The 25,022-nt window shown below is 39.1% G+C and overlaps 1 protein-coding gene across 3 annotated transcripts in view; it reads left to right on the top strand.

The window, feature by feature from the left end:
• The window catches only part of Meis1 (Meis homeobox 1), a 136,614-nt gene that overhangs the window by 53,061 nt on the left and 58,531 nt on the right, over window positions 1-25,022 (top strand). For all 3 annotated transcript variants that reach the window (XM_004849949.4, XM_004849953.3, XM_021262531.2), the window contains one exon: window positions 20,685-20,830. In XM_004849949.4, coding sequence (XP_004850006.1) covers window positions 20,685-20,830 — 146 coding nt within the window. The remainder of the gene's footprint in view (window positions 1-20,684; window positions 20,831-25,022) is intronic.

Genomic DNA, 25,022 nt, shown 5'->3' with positions numbered 1-25,022 from the left:
TTTGCCACTGAGTGCTTAAACCTCAACTTCCCAAGCAAAAGCTTCCTGTTGCTTGCTTTTAAATATATTTTTGTTACAACAAGAAAAAAAATGGAAAAATGTATTAAGGAAGGCAACTGATGAAAAAATGGAATAAAGTAGGTGTCGTCCAACAGGGTTACAAAACTTTAGGGGCTCCAAGGCAGAAAGCCAGCCACTCTCCATGCAGTCCTTGCCCCTTAAGTTGCACAACTATAGGAGCCATCTCTGTGTCTGCACGTGAGGTCCAAGGTGAAGCAGAAGTGGGAAGAATGGGAGTGTTAAGTGTTTCTCACATCAGCCATTGTACTCGGTTTGGTTTCACTTAATTTTAACTTTTCAGCCTTGTTTGTTGCTGGAATTTTCTGCCCTTCCAACTGCAGGTTAGAGGGGAACCTATCCTTTATTAATTGTGCTTATGCTTTGAGATCCTTTAATGTCAATATATCTGAAAACCGGTATCCATTCCTGTGGAAAATATGGTTCTGATTCCACCTTAATGGGTGAGGGTTACTCTGATATTTCCTGCAATTTTGAAGGAAAGTGCAGCAGTTTTCTCAGGCTTTGGATATAAACAACATTGTTTATGCTGTTTCCACTCTCCTACTCCTCTGTTTGTGCAGGCCCTAGAACAAGTGGGTCTGTTTTACATTTTAAAAATTAGTGTATGTTTTCAGAATCAATCTATCAAGTTAGGCCAAAAAATGCCATAAGAATGCATGCTTGGGGTTTACCAAATTCTGGCCTTCAAAAGTTACTTGACAGCCATTTAAAACATTAGCTGAATACTCGGGGGGATACATGGTATGCTCTTTTAATTCTGTGATGGAAGCAGTTCATTTGGATCCTTCTCCCCTGCTCATTGCATTGATCTATAGAAAGCTGTTCCCAGAAATTTATTAGCACCACCTATATGATCTTTCCAAAGGGAATTTCCATTGTGCCAAAATGAGCAGAACATTGTGAAACCACAGTTTATTGCAGATATTTAATTATGAATCTGTTATAAGTTGCTAGTAGCAGAGTAAATTCAAATCTAAAAGGAAAGTAGCTTATTAAAATGCAAAAAAGTGTGAACAGTCACTTATGTGTGTATGTGCCTATATGGGTGCAAGGAGGAAGGTTGGGTGGAGCAGCAACAGGGGATACTAGCACACCCATGCACTGGGAAGGTTGCATAGAGACTTTCTCAGTCCTACAAGAACAGGAGAGACAGCCAGAGTACCGGGCAGCCCTAAGCCTTTTAGTCTGTATGAACTGTCATTGCCCTTATGGGTACAACTCCACATGTCCCGTAGGAGTCAGAAAATAGAGTGTGCCTGCAGGCTGGTCTGGCCTTCAAGTACAGGGTGCAGACTACCTTGACAGGTTTCTAAAGTGGGACTCGGCAGGTGGGCATTGAGGTCTTCATTCTCAATCCAGCTTGGTTTGCTGTGTTCAGAACACCACATGTGTAGTCAATAAATACCTCTTTTGCTTGGTCACTCTCTCTCCACTGCTCTTGAAAAACTGCCTCCTGGGCAATGAGGTCTCCCAAGATGCTGTTCTCATCAGGCTGGGTGCAATAAAAGAAGGATGCAAATGCTTATTCCTTGATGTAAGTGTCCCACTGATGCATGTGAGCCCCCTCAGCATGTTCCTGTAGACCCTGAGAGCTCCTCAGCTGTCTCCTTTGGATGTGTAGTTGGTTTATAGAGGTGCTAGTGATAAGTGTGATTAACAGCTTGCCTCCATTGGTCTTATGGGACTTACATCTTCTTACTTATGCTGTTGAATACATTTGGGGGTTTGTTACTTCACCCTCAGTTTTGGCTGTTATATTGTCTATGTCCTTGAAGATATTATCCCACTGCCTCTTCATAAAGGGAAATCAGAGGAAGCTGACATTCTACCAAGGTGGGCTTTAAACTTTGGGGGTGGATTTGGGAACTATGTTGATTGGCAGGTCTGTACAGCACAAACAAACACATAAGCAGATGACCCATGATATTCAAACTCTAAATTTCACAACCCTAGTTTTCCTAAGAGACCATCTGCTATCTCAATACCATAAAGCAGCTGTAATTTGCAGAAATGCTGGTATTTACTTTTCTATAGTCCAATCTTGAAGGCATAAATTGGAGGTGATTCTGGGGCTAAATCCTCTGCTCCTCTCCCCTGGCCCTCTCCCAGTGATAGAGTTAACATTTGGATAAGAATGCACAAGATTCTGTCTGTTGAACTCCATCCTCTCCTAACTCAACACATCTTCCTGTGATATTTGTATCTTGTTTTATACCTTTGGATTAGACCCTGATTTACCTAAGAACTGAGGAATTTAAGTCCTATTAATATTGTTATTACCACTGTAGTTATTGCCTTATAACTGAATTCCTCTTTTCAACTATATCTTTGAAGAATGATATCGGTGTTCTTCTACCATCATATCAATAATAAAATAAGCCAAGAAATTATAATTACTCTTTACATATCATCTGTGGGTAGTTAAATAGAACATCCACTTGTTATGATGTCAATTTCTATTCATTGCAAGTGAACAGGAACAAAATATTCCTGACTGCTTGAATCCATCTTTCACCATACATTATGACTCCCCTAACAGTAAACCACACAGTCCACTATCATAAGGACTTTATGATACACTTTTTAATACACTGAGCAGATAAAAGTTCTGATGCTGTTCATTAAATGTAAAGTGATTGTTTTTAACTGCTTTTTCTCTGAGTGACCCATTTGAAGGGAGAGAGGGAGAGGAAGAGAGGGAGAGAGAGAGAAGGGGAAGGAGAGAGAGGAGAGAATGAATGAGCTTATACTTCATTTGGTGACAATTTGAGTAGAACTCAGTTAAAGAACAATTCTTTAGCCAGTTCATTTTTCCTTGGAAAATGTATTATTACCTTTAGCATATATGGGTGGTAGTATGATGAACAGTGTGGAAACATAGGTTTAACCCGACGAATAAAGGTCACATTTCATCATTTCACTTGTGACCAAAAAAATGGAATAATGTGAGGTGTTCTCCGCCTTTCTTTCAATCACTTAGGCCAACTAATCAATCACTTGTTCCATATGTAACAGCTTTCTCCATGTGGAAATGAGGACTTAGCAAACTTCTAAAATACATGACCAAATGCTTTGTTAAATTTTTCATATAGTAAATTCTGTGTTTTTTATATATATATATATATATATATATATGATATACATACTCAGGGTAAAAAAATTAACTTACTTTTTTCTGTACCATAGCTTATAAATTTAAATGTACTTTTCTACCAAACCCCTAAACCATCTTAAATAATCTCAAATAAATCTAAATAGATTTATGATTTCACTCATTCAACAAACACCGACTACCTGCTAATGCCAGGCCCTGAGGCTATACATGATAAACAAGACCATTTACCATGCATAAGGAGCTCATAGTTAAGTAGGAATGGTTGCTTACAAATAGGCCATGGAAATCTACTGTAATACCAGCTATAACTATTTGCACTTAGAAAATGCACCTACCCCTATACTGGATGGTCCCGAAGTTCTTCCAAGGGACGGGACATTTTTACAACATGCCACATTTTCCCAAGAAGCTTCATGTATATATAATCTCACCTGTTCTCATGCTGTTCTTTGAATTAGCTAGTCCCTATCACCACCACTGTTTTGAGTACGAAGGAAGAATTGAGTCACTTCATGAGATTGATACAGAAAGTAACTGACCTGGGACTTCAGTTCCGGATCTGACCCTGAGAGCATGTATCCAAGGAAGTAAGGAACTTGGAAAGATGAGAAAGAGTGGCCCAATGTTGTGAAATCACTCTGACCACTTGGGAATTTGCTCTTGACTCATTGCCAATTTTCAGAAGAAGCTGAGACCGTCATCCCACGTGCAGAGAGCCTAAGCGTAGTTCCAACACACACACTTTCCTGGGGTTTTTTTTAATAAAATAAGCCAGTGTAGAAGAGAGGCTGTTGGCCAGCTAATAGCAACAACAATCACTTGGGCTATCTTTCATAATTTTAGTTTTCATTCAAGATAGCCACACTTCATACCTTGAAAGTTTTTTGGCTTCTCTGATGGAGATCATCTTTCCACAGCATGATGATTTTTTAAAATTACACATATATGTGGGTATTTTTGCTTTGTTTTGTTTTTGTTTTTTGCAGTGCTGGGGCTCAAATCCAGGGCTTTGCACATGCTAGGCAACTGCTGTACCACTGAGTTACACTCTCGCTTAAGTTACATACACACACACCCACGTACACACACACTCCTATTTCAGGGAAGTATCTCTCTACCCTAAGATACAACTCTGGCCTGTTTTCCTTTTTTTTCTTTTATTCACTCATTTATTTATTTTGAGACAGGATCTGGCTAAATTGCCCAGGCTGGCCTGAAACTTGCTATCCTCCTGCCTTGGCCTCTAGAGTAGTTGAGATTATAATAGGCGTGTATACTGCACCTGGCTAAATCACCTATTTTTGAAACTTGATCACACTTTGGACTTTTGATGAGAGAAAACTGGTATTTAGCTGTGAACTTGCACCACTCACCTTTCCTGTCTTTTTGCTCCTCTCAAATCAGATTGTGCTAGTAGTACTTGCTCTTTCCTCTAGTTGTCTCTATGGCACAGGAGGGTACTCGTTACCTAAATATTACAGAGATTCCTGATTTATGGAGGGTTGCTTTGGAGATTTTTCTGGAAGAAATAAATTTGGGAGTATGTATGAGACACCAAGAGACTGGAGTGTTCCCCACACCCCATTTTGTTATCCAGAGTGGAATCATCTTCTCTGAGAGCCCTTGGGTTGGAATGGATGTGACTTGGGCCTGTTTCCCAGTTTGGTACACCAGAAAGCAGGAAACGCTGAGTCTTAGGAGGCTTGCTAGACCCCAGCAACACAGAGCCCTTTGCAAGCAAGAGGAGGCTGGGACAGGGCAGAAACACGGCCCTTGTTAGGAGGAATGCGGCTTTGGAGCACTTAACCTGCATATAGAAGTTGGCCTCTGTGTAGGCAGCTGGGTGGTCCTAGATAGAGTGTCCAAAGGGTGTAGCAAGTTCAGGCCTGGCATTTCAGCGTGCCCAGTCTGCAAGGTGGGGCTGGCAACAAGGAATTCTAGGCCACAGGCCAACTCAGAAGTCAAGCAGGCCTTCGATTGGCATTCTGAAGTCTGTTGGAGGGGGAGGATCCCTTCCAGCTAGCGGTTCACAGGAGCAGTGTTCAGGCCTGGGAAAGAAGGGGCTTAGTGAAGGGAAGGGAGGGGAGGGCAATAGAGCTTTCTAGTCAGCTTAATGTTGGGGTCATCATCAGCCCCAGGAAGGTACCAAGCAGAGCAGGGAATAATCTATAAGTGTCTGTTATGTACTTTCTTCTTGCCCCAGGTAGATTTCAGGTTTTCCTGCCTCTGGCTTCAGTGCTGAAAACCCTTCCCGGCTGTGCTCACTGCTCAGAGTGGATGGGCCATGGCTTCCCTGTGGCATTAGGGTCAGTGTGTGCATGTTCTTCACGCCAGCCTGGTGTTTCACGAGACCGCCTTGTTTGCATTTGTGCATTCCCACTGTCCCAGGACGGGATATTTCTCTTCTGTTATACATAAACAGTGACAGAAAAACTCCCCTGGAGTTATGAGTTGGTCTCTTTCCCTGCTGGCTGAGCAGCCTGGCCTTCCTGTTCAGTGTGAGTTTCTTAGTGTCCCAGAGCACACAGCAGCCTCAGGAGAGGCAGGCACCTCCTGAATTTCAGATTCCTGATGCAGACTTGGAAATGTTTGTATGGTGCTGGAAAATGTTTGCTTTGGGCTTCTTTGTGTCTCAGGCATGGCCATGCTTGTTGTTTCATAAAGGCCTCCTCCTGGAGCTCCAAAGCAGGAAGGGGCTGCATGTTCTAGCCAGGACAGGATTCCCCTCTGCTTCCTCCTTGGACATGAAGTCTTTTAAAATACCATATTCTCCTTTGATTTTTGGAGGCACATTCAGAAAAATTCCCTCCGTGTTTTGGGATGTGGCTGTTCTTGACTGCCAAAACCTTCCCATTCTGGTGAACTTTCTCTATGTCCATAAACATTTAGTATTTGTCATTGCTTTGTATATTTCTGAGGTGGTTTTTTGCACCTAAACTTTCTCCTTCCCTGTGACTCTGCAACACTCACGTGCCAGTCCAAGACTGTGGGCTTCTATGTTGGTTCCCTATAACTTGAGTAAAATGGATCTGACTCAGGGAGGATTTTTGCCAGCTGTGAGGGCAGGAGCAGGGAGAAAGAACTGTTACCACCCTTGAAGAGCTTTCAGAGATTAAGGATGCACCTTCATTGATATTATCCAATCTAATGAGACTAAAAGGAGAGGGTAGTCCTAGAGTGATTAGGAAGTTAGCCTCGAGCCAGATCTGAGTTCAGATCCACAAAGAGCTCCAGTTTCCTTATCTGCATGGCAGCCTGTGCCGATTTCCTTATCTGTGCAGTGGAGATATTGCAAGGATTAGAGAAGATAATTCGGAAAAGCACTTATCAAGATGTAGGGCCTCTGTGTTACCTTAATCATCTGGTAATAAATATGTTATTTCCATTGCTATGGAAACATCTTTGAAAAATATGTAACAAATGACTATTGTTAAATACAGAAGAAACTGATTGTTTTATTTTTCTACAATAACAAATTTAACTTGAGCTTCCAAAGTTTTTGTAAGGATTATTTGATCTAAGATCAATGTCATCTATTGTTTAAGGTACCTAGTACATGCTCAATAATTGTTAGCTTTTAGTATTTCTATTATTCATACTATCTAGATGAGACAGGAAAAGTTAGCTTTATCTTTCTGTAGTATATCTCATTTGTCCTGTATCTTGAAGATATTTTCTGGAATGGTAGAACTTTTTCTCCATATTACTAAACAAACAAACAAAGCAAAAACCTTTGCCATTAACAACTGCTGCAGAAATATTACTTAGAGGGCAGAGTTATTGTGAATGAACCTGTTTGGTTAGAGAAATAAGAATTTTTACAGTAGTCTCTGTAATGTGCAGTTTCACTTCCCCCAGTTTCAGTTACCAAAGGTCATCTTTGGTCCAAAAATATTAAGTGAAAATTCCAGAAATAAACAATTCACAAGTTTTGAGTAAATTTTTATTATTGTATCTTGTTATAATTATTTGATTTTACTGTTGCTATTCTCTTACTGTGTCTAATTTATAAATTAAACTTTATCTTAAGGACATATACATAGAAAAAGCACAGTATATATAGGGTGTGGAAATGGGGGGCTAGTGTACTAGTAAAAATTGCTTTCCAGCATCTTCATCTTTCAGTAGCTGCCAGTGTGGTTCAGTGGTCCTGTTCAGGCAGCGCAGCTACTTATTTTATTCTAAAGCATACCTGGAAAACTTCATTCCAGGGTTTCTCAGGAGGGGAAAGAAGGGAAGAGAGAAGGGGAAGGAAGGGAAGACAAAGATGAGGGGAGGGGGAGGGGAGAGGAGGGGAAGGGAAGGGAAGGGAAGACAAAGATGAGGGGAGGGGGAGGGGAGAGGAGGGGAAGGGAAGGGAAGGGAAGGGTGGTATGCAATGATAGGAGAGTGAGTGTAGCTGTTTTACAAAAATTGGGCTCCTAGGAATAGGAATGGGATGGGAAGAGAAGACAAGAATAGCTATAATTGTTTTAAAGTTTGGGTGTGGGGTCCAGATACCTCCTTGCTCAAAGGAAACGTTCACTAGCAAAATAAACACAAACACTCATCCACTGAGCTAAGCTGCTCCTGGAAGGTGAAATGTCAAACATTTCTAAGCAGCTGGTTTTACTTGATGTGCCTAACAACTCTTAAGGCACAAGGACTATTTCTAGGTTCTCTGTTTCCAGAGGGGCAGAGGAGAGGATTAGAGAGGTTGAATAACTTCCCCAGGGTCTCACAGCTATTATGTGGTGATCAATGGGATTTACGTACACCCAGACAATCCAACTTCAGGGGCTAAACTGTCCTCTTATGATACATCCAAGGAAGGAGGCAAAAATGTGTTCTCTTACAAAATGAGGAGATAGGCCGGGGATTTAGCTCAGTGGTTTTGCCACCTGCTGCACAAGCGCAAGGACCCAAGTTCAATCCCTGGTACCAAAATGAGGAGATATGGGGGAGAGAGGCTGTGGCACTAAAAAGAAGCAGATGTTTTTCATCCTGAAATGACACTTAGTCGTGGACAGGTCAGTGATGTCACCTACTCAAAGTGAGGACCTTGTAGAGTTGTTGCCATTCTTGTCTAGCAGGGCAGGTAGTGTTCATTGCATGGAGAGAAGGGAGGCTATCCACATCTTCCTCTTTAGCAAAGTATACACATGTACTCAACATGCTTTCTGGCTTTATTTGCCCAGAGGGGAGCATTCTCTGAAATTGTGCTAAAGTGCACACAGTGTGATCCTTGGACCGGCACCCCAGTCCCCAGAGCCCCTGGGAGCATGTACGAAATGCAGAATCTCAGGCTTCTCCATTACTGAATTTGAATCTGCAGTTTAACAAGATACCAGGTGCTTTGTATACATGTGAAGGTTTGAGTAGTGCTGCTGTAGAAAGTTCATTTTATTTTACCACACCCACCAAAGTCAAGGCAATGCTTTGAAAAGTGTGCTTATTTTAAAAGGCAAGCACTTGTCCCTAATTATCTGAGTGATTGGTATGAGTGGCACTACAAATCCACAAAAGAACTGGAGGCTCCTTCATCAAAGGAAAGAAGGTTTCATACAATAATAGATTCATTCTTGTAGTTCACAAACCTCTGCTTTAGGAACTGTTGGATTTTTAGGTGACTTTATAAAAAAAGTAACAGCCTTTATTTTTTTCAACTTATTTTTCATTCATTTTTCTTCTAAAAATACTTAATACCTCTTTATTCTCCCCAAACACTTACTACTCCATACTTCATAACCTAGGCCCATCTGACTTTGTTTGAAAGAAACCTAACTGGAAAGAATAGCACCCCACCATGCCACCACCACCACTGCAGCCTTGGCCCCTGGCATTTTCTCTCCTCCAACTTCTTCCTTACCCCAGGATCTTTTTCTTTGCTGAGTCCACTGTCTCTTTCTCTGTGTTCCACCTTCAGCTGTCCGGTGGCTCTGCCTGCACACACCTTTACCTTCTCTCACACCCTGATATCACTGAGAATGGAATAAATAGGGCAGGATGAAAAAAAGATTGCCCATGAGTGCCTTGAACGTAGATTTCCTGGATGCCAGGAAGAGTTGGAGCGTGGACTGGTTGCAGCACATTTAACCAACTCATAGCCATCATTGCTGTGAAGGCAGTGGTCTGTCTGGCCACTCAAGGCATGGAAGAGAGCTCACAGGGGAAGAGTTCCCATAGGATACAGACACATTATCATGATTTCTCTGGTGTCATTCAACAATGATGTGGTCCAGAGGAATAGAATCCTACTGTTTAAAATATTACAACTTGTAATGATATTTTGATGAAAATATTTCCAGGCTGCACATATGCTCTATCAGATCTGATCATAACAAATGTTTTAAAATTTGAAGTCAGTAGACACATGAGTTATAGCACTGTGCTATAAATTTTCTTCACACAGTCTCTTAAGCATTTTATAGGGCTGTTTTTCAATATGCTAAAGGGCCCTAGTGTACAATGCTCTTTTAGCTTCTTATTTTTATTTTTTCCCATTTATTATGCTGTATTTTCATAAAGCTCTCAGTTTACAAACTATGAGGCCAGAAACCAGATGAACAAACTTTTGAGAACTACATCTAAAGAAAATGTAACTGTTCTCTGATTGAGGATCTAATGGTCATTTCTCTGAAGAAAGTATATGAGTTTTAACCATATCAATCTCTAGTTCTAATCCAGTGGCTCTCAAACTTGACTGTATAAAAATTGCTAATGTTGAGGTTTTACCCCACCCTCTAAAAAATTAATTTAATTGGTCTCCAATGCTGTGTAGGCACCAGGGAGTTATAAAAGCGACTACATGATTCTATATGTGGCCAAAGTGGAGGAGCATTGCTTCTAAACTGGATTTCAGAAACACTTTTTTTAAAATCCAAATTTGAAGTGTATTCTACATAATTGAGTTTGTTGAAGAAGTGACCTTTTAGTAAATAAGTAGTATCTTATCGTGTAAAAGTATATGTATATACACATATACATATACATGCATACATAATAAAAAACACACATGCAGAGTACTACAGAAGTTTAAAAATATGCTTTTGGAGACATCTCCAAAATAAATCTCAATCCCTCTCCCCCTTCCCTTCTCTCCCCTCCCTTCTTCTCTCTGCTCCTTTCTTCTTTCTCTCTTTTCTCTCTCTCCTCTTCCTTTTCCTCTCTGTCTCTCTGCTTCCCTCCCCCCTTATCCTCTGTGACATCAATTTTTTTCCTAAAAAATCTACTTTTGTGGTTCTGTAGAAATTTATGTCCATTAATATAGGATTTATATACATATTCAAGTAATGAATTTGCATTACTAAAATAATTTTACAAAATAGGCAAGGCACTGGTTCTCAAAATGTTTTCTGAGCTGTTTATTCAAAATAAGTTTATTACTTTGTACTGTTTTACCTGTATGCTTACAAGTATGTTAAAAAAAAACCTGGGGGGTTTCCATTCTGTTTTACTGTTAGTGTAAATATATAGATTTCAGGGATATTCTTGCAGTGTACTCATATCCTGAAGCTTCTAAGATTCCATTAAGAAATTATGCTGTTTTTGCAGGGATTTTCCATGGTGTTAGTTGTTTAAAATATGTTACATAAATGAAAAATGAGTAAAATCTGGGGTTTTTTTCTTTCCTATTCATCATTGCTGTTTGTCTTCTGTATGTAGGCAACTAATTTGTTGTTGTTCTCCTGAGGGGAATTCAAACCCAAAAGTCATATTAAATTACTAGAAAAAGGTATTCCTATCTCAAAATAACAAAGTACAATGATTCAAGGAGAAAAAAATCTTGAAAAATTAACTCAGTTTCTTTGTGTATGTTGTATCTATCCACAGTCCTCTACTTATATAAAAATTTAAATTAATTTTAAGTAAATTCTAAATATGAGTGCTGACCAATTCTGACCTACAATTCTTGTATTCTTTGAACTTAGAGTCCACTGTCTTGATTTAATCCTCCCAAACACACAGTAATATTTTAGAGATTTTGTGTTCTTTTGGTGTGTGTTCCATAAAAATTCAGTAAATATTTTTATTCTGGGTCTCAGTTATTTGGTTGTTTTATTTCCATATTTTTCACCCAGTTAACATTTTCTACATTATTTGTGTTGACAGTGAAAAATCATGAAGTGATAGAAGCTTAGTTGTGTTTGTTATTTATAGCAAAGAAGTTATTCCAAATTTATTTCAACAGGCTGGCAATCCTGACTTATATACACCCAAATTATGAATGACCTACATATACACACAGATATTCAACCTCGTTCTCTGGCTCATATTCTCACTGTGTTATAGCCACAGCACCATGCACTGTCATGGCAATTTCTGTAAAAAAAAACCCTTGGAGTGTTCAGAAACACATGGCTTTCCAAATCTACAAGTGGGGGAGGTGGCAAATTGAGAAGGAGGGAGAGAGATGTAACAACCATTTTGGAAACACACTGGGCTCTTTCATGAGAGTGGCATCTGTTGATTTTAAAAAGCAAAACAAAACATCTTTCCCAACACAAGATGTGTGTTTCAAAAATCCCTACTTGTTTTGTTTTTGTTTTTTTCCATCTGAAACTCTGCCATTTAAAGAGTCAGATTCATTTCCTTCAAAACATCTTTTAAAATGCCCAGGACTTTGGGCAAGATGAAGAGTGCATCTGTCATTCTTTCCTCAACAGAACTATTCTTTTTGAGTGGCTTTGTACCTAAAGTCTGATTTGGATCAACAAGCAGAAAAGGATGAACATTTTGAACTAATGGGAGATGATGAGGGTAAATTCAGCACCCGAGAGGACAGGTCCAGGTAGTAGGGTTGAGAGCCTCTTCCAGGTGTTGAACACTTGCACCCTTCAGGGAAGGGATGGTATGCAGTGGCAGAGAGACACTGAACAATGCCACTTATTTCAATATTTTCCTATGCCAACTCTATGCACAGGAATATGAGAAGAAACTCAACTTCTTCTTGTACCTTTTGACTTCACACACCCAGGGCTCATTTGTCACTTGGTACTTCATTCACTTAATGATTTACTTTGCATCTGCTGAGCTGGCCTTGGGGCTCAACACTATTCATAACTTGTTTCTATGTGAAAATATGTCCTAAATGTTCAAGAGACCAGTTATCAATCAGTGTCAGAATGTAATCTGTGTCTGAGTTGAGATCTACCTAAATGGACTCATTGCTTTCCATCATCCTTCATTCTTCAATCTGGTTGGAACTGGGGGATATGTGAGGATGAACTAGAAAAACTCATTGAAGAATGAGGCTTTGTTTGACAAAATTTAGGTAATATTAGTGCATGCAGTGCCAATGCCAGTGAAATATACACGACTCTTAGTACCCTTGGTATAAACACTCGTATGACCCTGTATGGCCTTGCTCTTCTTATCCCTCCAGCCTCATCTTTGCTGTCCCAGGTTCCTTCTGCACAGTTGTGTCTTGCCACAGGAGCAAGGCCTTTGTACTTGCTCTTCCTATTATCTGGAACACTTTTCTCAGTCTTCCACCGTTTTAGGGTGCCCACTACACCTCACTGATTTTTTCCACACTTCAGAGTTCTGCTCAAACTCTCTCCAGCCTAGGTCAACACGTTTATTTTACACATAGATAGATTTATATTTCTTTCTGATTAAGTGCTTCAGTTTGTATCTGAACATTTATTACTATGACTTTTTTGTTTAACATCTGCTCCCTCTAACTGGAATGCTTGATAGAAACAGAAATTCCTCCTATGTTGTTCACCATTTGTGTCCCCTGGTGTTGGCATAGTGTTTGGGACATAGCAGGAGTTCAGTGCATTTTTGTTAAAGGAGTGAATGAATAACAACAGTGGCTGCTAATGCAAAAGAAAATTACATATATGGGGCTCATTTTGAAATGATACATTTTACCCTTTAGAAAAGGAGGATAATGCCTTCACAGGAAGAGAGATTTTTCTACAGGCTCTGTTTTTCTATTTCTTTCCTTAGGTTTCTCTCCTGTCAATTAAATAAGGGGAAAATAAGGTTATGAGCTCATTCCACAGTAGTTACCTATTAACAATTTCTTGAAACCATTTGACAAACCTAAATTCCAGTAGGAAGAGAAAGTCTTGTAGGAAGACTCTGTGGAGTCAACTTTAGGAAGCATATCAAGACATTGTAAAAATAAGTGCTAAGAAGTTAATTTTCTCCTCCTCTGTCCCTAGCTCTTTTTCCTCTCAGTGTCATTGGTGTGTTGGTACCATGGGGCATTTGTTCAGCCTCTGGGGGAACTTAGCATGGCCATAGCATGTGCTCTGAACTAACTGTTTTGATTGTCAAAAGAATCACCTCAAAAATTTCAGCTGTGGGTTGTAGTAAAAAAATACACAACAATGTTCTTTCCTTAGTTGTTTTTCTTTGATCAACTTCAAATCACATCAAACTGAGAACAAGGAACCCTTAAACACCTAAAGATGAGAAGAGATTTAAGAGGGAGGCCAAAGAGTTAACAGAATTCTAATTAAAATGAAACATACACATTGATCATTGGATTTTGACTCTTACATATTAGCTTCAAGATTTGCAGATACTTGAAGTACACTGTGTTTCTCTTAGAAATGTGTAATTAGATTTAAGGGTTGGAATATGTTTCAATATATGTAACGAAATTTTCCCTAATGTTACCTAGGATCCTACAACATTTTCTCTGCTCCCCAGTGCCAGACACCAAGGCCCTCAGAATACCTGTTGCTGGAAACTTGCTGAAACAGTGTACAGAGTTGCTATGGGAAAGGCTGGTACCATTACTGGGGAAAACCAAAGAAATCCAGAGTTTTAAGGGATCAATATGTTGAAAGTGCAGGTCTGGAGTTCGAGCTCAGGAACAAATTGTTTGCATAGAAACAACTACTTCTTTGCTATAGTAAAATGGGGAAGTGCATAAAGGTGGGGTATGCAGTAATTGATTCATTGGGAAAAATACAGGCTGAAACACATAGCCTTTGCTTTATTTTTTAAGGTTGAACTTAGGAAAAATGCACAAACAAGACACTGAATCAGATAAATCATTGTAAGTGACAGTTGCAGGAAGTAGTGGTGTCTTTCTAAAGGGCTATGGCAAACATAAAGAATTCTGATACCTTAACTTGTAGTCTGTTCTTTGCCCAAGATGAACTTCTAGTTCTCAGGAAACATCCTAGCTTTGGAGAATGCATTTCTTTTATGTTTGCTGATAGTTGTTTATCAAATTCCACTGGTGAATATTTTTCAAGAGTTTAATTTGCATGTGTCTGAGAAAGAAATGTAACAAGTAGTAATTACAATTATGGTTTTCTCCATGCAATGAAAAAAGAATGCATTAATTCATTCACTATTTCATTGATAAACAAGGGACATACTGTGCCCATTACATTTGGGTAGCATTGCCTTCAGAGAATAGAGAGGTATATGACTCGGCTGCTTCTCTCAGATATGCTGTAATCAGGTTCAGAGGACATATGCAGAGGTCAGTTTCCTAGGAGAGGACAATGTGTGGAGGAGGATAGAGGGATGCCGGGAGAAGATAAGTTTCTCAGGGGTGGGGTTTGCAGGGGCATCATTAGACCAACCAAAATCCAGCAAATGTTTCTTATAGGAGGTGACAGTTGGGCTGCATCTTAAAGGTCACCAAGAAGTTGGCCATGTTTCTGGGAAAAGGAAGAAAAAGCTGCCATAGGGGAAAGGACCAACCTAAGGAAACATGACAAATCAGAGAGCCAGAAGTGAGTGATGAGAACTTCAAGTGGGCTCAGGACCAGGTGGGATGGCAAGTGCCTGCGTAATAGGCTGGAAACACACCCAGGAGAGAGATCACGAAGGGCCCTCCATACCAGGCTGAAAAGTCTGACCTTTATCTTGAAGGCAGAAGGGAGCCACAGAAGGATTTTAAGTGCCAGGGTGATATGATCAGATATGTGCTTTAGAAAAATGATCTTGGCAACTATTATGCATTCTAAATGATGACAAAACACCTCCCTAAGACCTCTGAAGTAGTCTGGCTGGTTCCTGAGGAAGGATGTCTATAAATCTCACCATTTATCCCCTTAACATAACACAGAAAAGTTATCCTACCTGGCTTCTGGCTAAGTAGACACCACCAGAATGTGGAGAGGGGGCGTTGCGGTAGATTTTACATTTCCATAACACTCCCGAATATTTGGTAGATGCAGATAGCCCACTACAAAGGGAACCCAACCTTTCCAAACTGACATTTGTACCAGCAGCCACTAGAAAGGCAGGAATGCTTTACACATGATTTAGAGGCAAGATGGCCTGTTTTCTCATTATAGGTATGCTATGGGAGAAAACATACAGGAGTAAAAGGACCTCTTATTGCTGTGCTTTCTTTTGACCATCAATCACAATACACTACAATATTCTTATTTGAGTGAAAATTTAACCACCTTACAACTAGAGGTATATTTTCACCAGCATGCTTTTGTACTGTTGTACTGTGTTGACCATTTCAACAGCTTTCAAAGCAAAATAGAATTTCCACAGCTTTGAAAGACGAAATTATCAGTGTGCTCGATTCTTGACTTTAGGTACACTTTAGGACAAACTCTCTATTCCTAAATACTGCAAGAGGAGAAAAGAAAAGGTTAAAAATAGGATATATCCCACAACTATGGGGTCCTCAATACAAAACTGTAGATGAAAGTATTCTTGAATCTATGGTGGCTTCTATCTTGGCTTCCAGCCAAACAAGAGGGTCTACAACCTTACATGTGCATTTGCCCTGGCAGTTGAAAGTTCATATATCCCTCGTTAGAAGTTTTGCCTCTATGACATAGAGTGCCCTGTGAGAGACAGCCCATTTTATTTTTACCTGATGGCCTATTGACACATGGAGTTCAAATGAGTTGTGTTACAAATCTTAGGTAAGATTTTTTGGTATGGGAGAGGGGCGTTTTTTGCTTCACTCCTAGTGGGTTTTTGGGAATTGCACCCAGAGGGGGAGAGAAGGAGTGAGTTAGTAGGGAGAGAAAAATGGAAGCAGAGCTTTGACCTTCCAGAGAGGAGCCCCTGCTGACACGGTCAGTCTGACCCATTGAATGGCCTGAATACGATAAATGCCGCTTTATCCTGCCTTGAAAGGCAGGAGATAGCACAGTCTAAATGCCTGGGCATGCTTAAATGGGCGACTGGGATGTTTAAGTTGAACGTGTTTGAAATCTGAGCTCTCTGACAGCCTGGGAGCTGCCACAGGTCACCTGCCTTGCTCCGTAGGGACAGGCCTAGGTCTCACAAGAAATTGTCCATAGACGAATTGTAGTACAAATTCCTTTCTTTTCTTTGTTGGTTGGCCTCTTTCACTAGACCATGGCCTATAAAATTTTGTAAAAACAATTCTTAAATATTATTTGAAAGGGCAAATGGCCCACGCTGAAAGGTTTGACAGTTTGACATACAGTGCATGGTTTTGATAGCTCGGAAACTGCAAAGTGTGGCCAAGATTCTTCCTCTGCTTGTTAGAAGCTGGGTGTTTTTTAAATAGTGTCTTGTTTCTGTGCAGAGTTCCTTTGCTCCCTGCAATCTGACAGGCAATGAGTCTGCTTCAGTGATCTTAAATCCTTTTAGATTAATTTTAGAGAGAGCAGAAAAATAGCTAGCACCTTTGAATCCAGTGTCCAAGAGCACAGAACCAGGTATTGCCAATTAAAGAGCCATTCTGAGAATCATATCAAAGCAAATTGCCCTGATTCTGAGAATCATATCAAAGCAAATTGCCCTCCACTCTTCTGATAGCAGGAGAGAGAGAGAGAGAGAGAAGGAGAGAGAGAGAGAGAGAGAGAGAGAGAGAGAGAGACACTCAGTGTCATTCAGTGAAGGGGAAGAAAGGGACCTGAGTGTCGGGTTTTATCGAAGCCCAGGAAGTGGCAGGGAGTGGATTTCTGCATTAGAACGATGCATTTGTGCAGCCAGTGTGTGTGTGCCCAGGGCCCGCTGGCTGCCTCCGCATAGCCAAAGGCCATTTCCAGGAGGCTCTGGCCCCTCAGTCACTGGCCTACTAGTTAATTGCCACACGGACTTCATGACACATGGGCAGATAAAATGACATTTTCGGTTTCTGTCACTAGCAAACGCCACAACATTGCTTGCACTAGTTGCTAAGAAGCTGTCAGAAACCATTAGCAGTTGGCTAAAGTTGCCCTATGGCATTTCCTCATAGCATCAGCAAAACGAGCATAAATCACCCACTGGAGCCTACTGCTATCCTAATGAGGCTGTAAGCTTGTTTATGGACTAGCATCATTTTTATGATTATTTCCACCTTTTCAGTTTGCCTTCATTTGGTGGCAGAAGAAGTCAGCTCCAAGAATGAAGTCACTGCTGACATTTTACAAATGTGGTTCAGAGCTGCTGCCTGCTGCCGTGTGGTTGGCCGGTGGTTCTCCAAGTTTGTTTAGTGATCTTAAAAATAAGAAAAGGAAATAAATCCTCCAGAGACCACATAGAGGTGACTGTATCAAATTGCAGAGTGAATGGAAACGCTAAAGGTACAATTGACCATTTAGACTCTCCTCTGAGGTCGAGACGTTCTGAGATCAATTTTCAATTTTCGAAAGTGGAAGAGGTTAAACAATTTATTAAAATCTATGAAAGTGTTTGCTTTTAGAATAGTCTGTTTTATTATGCTCTTCTCCTTCCCCATCTTCTCCATTTCCCTAACTGTGTCGGAAAGGAGCAGGGTTTATTGTTTTAGGCTTTTCTGAACATGCACCAGTATTTACACTGGATTGAAAGCATTTGCTTCCAATGAAAATCTTGTCTTAGATTACAACCCAGCAGTGTAATTTCCCTCCCAGATGGGAGTAAAGTAGCTGTATTTGCCTAAAAACAGTAGGAAGAACAAACTGTGCATTAAGCCAAGGCTGTTTTTGGCTTGAGCTAATGATGTAATAGAAACCTTTTATTCGGGAGAGGTCACTGCCAGGGACTGAAGGGGGTGATCTGGCTCCTGCTTGAAAGGTTTCTCCATTGTATCTACATAAGTCTTCACTTAAAAAATTCTGTTCCTAATGCTTTTGCTTTCATACAGCAGAAATAAACAGGAAAGGTTCTGGTGAGTGTTACACATGGAATGCAGAAAGCCTTCCTCTCCTAATGGAGTATATAATTCAGGTGCCCTCTAGGCACGCTTTCAGGAATTCTTTTGCCGGAGGTAATGGGAAGCTAAGGCTGCTTTAAGGCCTTGATTATCTATTGATGCACAAAGCTGGAAAAAAGTCATCTCCACTGGATTATAGTAGATATTTCCATAAATTATCAATGAATTCTCTTCTAGGCAGACACTGGGCATTGCTTACTAAATTAATCTGAAGGGGTTTGAGATGGATAAGAAGGCTTTTTTTTTAAAGGTGGAAAACAGTCATGGAGAGGTGGGGAAAAACAGTAATGTTAGGTTAGAAGCATTTCAGTTTTAATCAGTGATCAAGTAATATATTTCTTTTCCTTGGTTACCTTTTTATATATTGAAAGTGGATTAGCCCATGGAAATTTAAAATCTTTGGACTTGTTTTCTTTTCTCATGTTTCTTTAATGAACTGTTATTTTATATGGTAAATTGCTTCTCTGTATAAAAAGCCTCTATTTAAATACTGGACTTTCAAAGAATTTATTAGGCAAACCCAAGGGGAGTTCTCATAAAACACCTGGTTATGCAAATAAAGACTTGGGTAGGGTGGAAGGGGCATTGGTTTAAGGATGTGGGTGTCTGGTCCACTTCAGCCCCCAACAGATCCATGTTATAGCCACGTGAACTTAACCACTCACAAAACACAGGACTTTGCTCACTGATGCAATGGTGTCATTAGAATTGGGGTCTTCATGGTCTTTTCCAGTCAGAACATAGGCTATGATTCTGTAGAACTTTAACAATGTACATTAAAGATTTTAAATATAATATAATTATGGATTTTAAACTAATCAGAGCTAAAACTCAGAGAAAGCTCTGCCAAAGTTTTGTGTTTGTGGCATATACTGTAATAATAGTAGCAGTGTTGAAATTAGTCTGTTCCTCACCCAACAAAGTTTCTCACATTTAGCTCAGAATGTCAAGGCAATTGAAAAAAAAAAATTGGAGGGCACCTTTTTTTCAGGGGGTGGGTGGATCTCCTGAGGCAGCTGTTAAGAACAATTGATGAGTTACAACATAAATCCTATAGATTAGGCTGAGTAACTGAAATCAAAATAGAGAATTCTTTCTGTATGCAGGACCTCAAAAACACAAATGAGAAACACAGAACCTATGTAAATGAATCTGAAGCTATTTCCAAATGTACAGTCACTGGGAAACTTGTCTTACCAAAGTGTCAGGTTCTCTGGGGCATGTAGATTGCTCTCCAATGACTTATTAAGCCAGTGAATGTGCTCCCGAGTGTATTTGTTACGTCGTTTCTAAGCCTGGCTGCTGTAGCTCTTCTTCTAGGCACAAATCATCCTGTTCATTGCTAAGAGCCAGTAGCTCCAGTGGAGAGTGTGGCCCTGGGAAGCTCAATGGAAGAGAATGTCTGACAGAAGCTTAGCTACTTATTAATGTGTGGGTTGAGTCCATTGTTGTTTTCCCATTTGATTTTGGTGCCAAGAAGAAAATGCCTACTTCCCTTTTGGACCTTGTGACTTATTTTGGATGCCGTGATTATATGGGTGGAAATTTCATTTTTTCATATCAAATATGGCACTATCAAGGAATACCATTTTTCATTTCACTGTGTCACAAGCCAAAATATTTTCTAGAAAAACTATTTAAATGTTCTAACAAAAATTAGTTTAAAAAATGATCCAATACAAAAGAATATGTTACTAGATGACTTTTCAGTGACAAAAAAATTAAATCTAGACTTTTAGACACTGCCTGTGTTATTAGTGTAATAGAATTCCAATTTGCTGTTTATTTAGCATCACTTTATTTTATTTAAATAGTAATTTTTTTCCAATTAAAGTACTATGACAGGGTTTTTCCCTCACTAAACTTGACGCTCTTCTTATTATAAAAAAATTTATATTCTATTTGAAGCATTTCTATGTCAAACTGCTTATATGATGGATTATCTACATTTCTCCATCCTAGTTTAAATAGTCTCAAGATAAATCACTGGTGGAAATAGTTGAACTCTTAAATGCATCTTCTTACAAGTTGACGTCAATGACTATATGTGGGATTCAAATACCCAGGCAGTGACAGCATCAGTGATGGCTGCCACCATATTTTAACTGCCCAGTAGAGTTATACATAATGTGTCTCAGTTATACATATTGGAATAATTACCATGGCAACAGAGCCTCCTGGATATTTTCCTCCCATTCCCTTTGACCTTTAGCACTGTTCTTTGGAAGAATTTCTTTAGACTTTTGAGCCTAGGTCTTGTTCTCTCTCTTTGTCTTGAAAAAAAAAGTACCAAAGAAACTAATAATCATTTAAATTGCTCTTTTGGTTTTGTTTATATCCAAAGGCATTCTATTTGAATAAAGCATGTCAAGGTAGCATCAGTCAAAATTTGATTCACTATGTTTGCAGGTGATGGCTTGGACAACAGTGTAGCTTCCCCCAGCACAGGTGACGATGATGACCCTGATAAGGACAAAAAGCGTCACAAAAAGCGTGGCATCTTTCCCAAAGTAGCCACAAATATCATGAGGGCGTGGCTGTTCCAGCATCTAACAGTAAGTGGATTCTAAATGACATATGTAAACTAAATATGGGCAATGACCATTTTTGATAGAGAGAAAAAATGATCCCTCTGGACTTGGAATATTTCATAAATCACTGTGTTCTCACAGTTTTTTGCCAAAGTATTAGTACTTGTTTCCTAGCTCTATACACCAAAGAAGGAGTTTTGTTTGAAGTTCTCTATTGCAATTTTGTCAACTTTCATAAGTTATAAGCTTTAGGAGTTTGTGTGCACTTGTGATTTTAAGTATGTATGTTTATAATGTTGCTTTTCTAAGTGTGATCCTGAAGTACTTAGAAACAACCACTAATAAAAAGAAACTAAGACCACCTCAGAGAGAAAGATTTAATATCATTAGTGAGTTCTTTAGTGAACCTTAATAGTGAATAGTCCACAAAAACTTCAATCAAGTTGTAATGGCAAGGTGATCACATAATTTTCTGTTACGTGGCTTGAATATGCCCGATTCCATTACAAAATATCCATGTGAGTCAGAGCTCCCCAGTGAAAGTTATCCCTGCATTTAGAGCTCTAAAGGAAAACAGCAATATATAGTCGCTCTTCCTGTGTAGTCCCTTGTGACTTTTCAAGCAGAGTAACAGTTTATATTGTCTGTGTGAGTACTGCTGTTTTCACTGCAGGAATTCTCCTGGAGATGTGAGAAACTGCAGATTTGGGCTTTATGCCACTGGGGGATTTGTTTCTTTTGGTTATTGTTCTGAATGAATTTCATGTTCAAAATATTTATAATCATAATATTTTGGTAGATATTTTTGTAAGTGCATACAGATTTAATGGCATCTAAAGAAGACAAAATGAAAATTTATGGATAAAATAATATTTTAAAATCAGCAAAATGTTTGACCAGGACATTTTTAATATTAGTAACAAAGGATAAATGTAAACAGGTTGTAACATAGCTACATAGATGAATAAATGTCAAAAGCTCGACTTTTTTTAATGTCAGGAGCAAATTTTTTATGTTACTATTTTTAGCTTGGTTTGCTTTACTTAAAGTCACCCTCCTCTAAATATCAGGATTAATTCTGCATTATCACAAACACTTCTGTAGACAGTTAACCCTTACTCCTTTGCCCACTCTCCCAGGCATGTTACTCAGTGAGTTGTCCTGGTAGAGAGACAAACTCAGAAAATGTTTGAAGGCTACTGAGGCTCTGCTACTCTGGGTAGAGGCTCTGCCTTCAATAACACTTAAGGGTATAAGTTAATCTACATTTTCCAGTATTGGTGAATAAAATAAAAACTGAGAGCAGCAGAGAGAGAGAGAGAGAGAGAGAGAGAGAGGGGAAAGATAAAAGGGAAGGAAGAATGGAAGAAAGGTCTCTTCCCTTCTCTTCTTTTCATGAATCCAAATAGTGACTAGACTGCTGAGCATTTTAGAATGAACTTTAGAGATTGGTTAATGCTGGAAGTCAGCCGACAATTCAGATTGTTTTAGCTGTTTTGATTTTGACATCATATTAGGCTTACCTAGATCTGAACATTTCTTATCTGACACTTGTTGCATGAATGTAAATATTTTGAAATCTATGCCTTGTACAAGTTTCCTATTGAGGAACCCATTACTGAACTGGGGAGAAGGAGGACTAGGATAAGCAGAGCATATCGTGAAAAACAATAGTGTGACATTTAGATAAGAAGTGACAGTTGGTCAAAGGTGCGTGTAAGGGTGCTGCTATTTCACCCCCAGAGCTAAGCAACTAACTACTCTGCTGTGTGGGGATAAAATGAGGATGGCCCTGAAGTCCAAATGAAACTCTTTCTATTATTTCCTGTCCTACCAGGAAGAACGAATAGATTCTTCAGCCCCCATCTCAATCTCTCAAGGAGCTTTGGCTTTGCTTGAAGTTTAGGTGCCCCTGAATAAAATATAATCAAATATTGGTTCAGATAGAATCAGGAGAGAAAGAAGAAAGTTATTTTATTCATCACCCAGTTTTTCTGTTTTACTAAGATGTACCCTTGAGCTCTGTCATCTTAAACACACACACACACACACACACACACACACACACACAGAGCAAAAAATCCTTTCTAATAGTGTGATTTTACCTGCATTGCAATGCTTATGTGAACTCTACATTGTTGGGGCAAATATAATAGAAATTATTCATGAACTGCCTGATTTCTTGAAGCCTGGCTAGTTTGCCTTCAGTTTCAGGGCTTTTGCTGGCCTGTGTCTCTGCCCTGGAAGGGGAAGCCCATTCTTCTCCCAAACACAAAAGGATGGACTCTCTGGCTTTCTATGAATGTTCATGGAAGTTGCCTTGTGGTTTCCACTGGGTATTTCTTTCACCCTGCACACTCTGGGGCCATCTGCTCATATGGAAATATGGATAATGATAACAATCTCTGCAAAGCTAATGCTTACACAGCATCATCTCAAAAACAAAGTGAAGAGTTGAAAATTTTCAACCCTTTTCTTTCTCCCAATAAGAAAGATTCCCTCAAAGTTCTCTAATCACAAGAGTAAATAGATTACTCTTGACAGGTACAACCTTCCCTTTCTTTTGTTATCCGTCTGGACTGCTTAGGTACATTTATAGTCAGAAGCTAATTCCAGTAAATTCTATGGAAAAAACCTATAGATTTTAAAGAGAGTTTTATTGTTATTTGTCCAAATGTAAGTAACAACTGACATTTTAGTACTAATCTTTTGTAACTTTAAGTTCAGAGAGATCTTCAAGGATGTACAATTCATTAGGAAGACTGTACAAATTTTAAATGATTGCGTTATTACTATGAGATTAATGCTATTTATGTAGAAAATCCTTTCTGAATTTTTGCTCAATATAACAGAGCAGTTGAAACTCTGGCTAATTAAAACAATAGCAATAACAATTTATTAGTAAATTATAAATGAATCTTTTTAAAATGCCAAATGGCATATTCTCAAACCTCACACATCTTATTGAAAGCAAATTGTTATTGTTTTCTTTTTAAAATAAATGGACCAATCCTTTCATTGAGTTTATTCAGTTAAAAAAATCTGCCCTTGAAAGGGCTTTCAAGCATTTTTGTGTTAGAGGAGTAGAATAGGCCTTGAATAAAAAACCTTTCTGGATTTGCACCCCAGCTGCATGAGAAGAAAAATGTGCTGGTCTGTAGTTATCCACAGGTAGATTTAATCAGTAGCACATTTTACTACTCCAAAGAGAGAACTAAAAGCTCCGTTTTGGACTCACAGTCTCTAGCAAGTTAAACTGCACCTACTTGGGTATAATGAAAACAATAAAAGAAAAGGAAACAAGTTTTAAAGGTTGGTGGTTATAAAGCAAAAGGAAATTTTAGTGTGGCAAATTTCCAGCTCAGTCTTAGTTGAACATTTGCCAGTACTGATAGTAGAGAAGGTCTCTTAAAAGAAACAATGCGCTGGAATTGAAAAGAATGACTGACGGGATTTAGATAATAAGAGAAAACTGAAAGAAAATAAAAGCACTTATTAATGGAAATGTTTTCATTTGCCTGAGGATAAATTATTACAAACAATTAAAAAGTACTTAACATTTGCATAGGAGTCACTGTATAGTCACAGTCAGCTCAGAGACATGTCACTCAAGGGTTATTTTGCCCTTCTTGAAGTCATTATTTCAACTGTAAACAGCCTACTATGCCATTGTGCTTCAGCTGGGTATGTCTTGAATATTATGTTTCTTCAGTGCATCATAATACGAGGATATGTATTCAATGGCCTAGTGAAAATGAGCAAAAGGAGTAAATGAGGTAAAAAATCATGGATCTTTTTTTCTTTTTGCTTCCCTTCCTATCATGTTGCAGTTTTAAATATAATCTAAATAGAAAAGCAGTTAATGTGGTTCTTATTTAAAATGTGCAGTGACTACATTTTCCTGCAAGAAGTTGCTATGTATCCTAGGAATCCTGAAAGTTTGAAAGAGGGAGGCATTTAAAATGCACACCTGCAGATTCAGGTAAAAAAAAGCATTCAGGAGTCAATATTTGCCATTGACTAGTGGGAAAGTGACTCTGAAGGTTAATTGGGGGAGGAGTCATGAAGGTGATATTATTTTATTCACATTCTCTCTGCCCATCCTTCCACTGATCTTGGGGATTCCTCAGATTGAGGCTTACAATAGACACAAACTTTTTCCAAACCAGTTACACATATTTGCTATGTATTTTTATTTCTTTAATTTCTGTACGTG

This window comes from Heterocephalus glaber, unplaced genomic scaffold, assembly GCF_053883595.1.
Source record: "Heterocephalus glaber isolate CG9 unplaced genomic scaffold, H.glaber_assembly_v1.0 deba00001457, whole genome shotgun sequence".
Classification (NCBI taxonomy): Eukaryota; Metazoa; Chordata; class Mammalia; order Rodentia; family Bathyergidae; genus Heterocephalus; species Heterocephalus glaber.
This window is presented reverse-complemented; position numbering and strand designations above follow the sequence as displayed.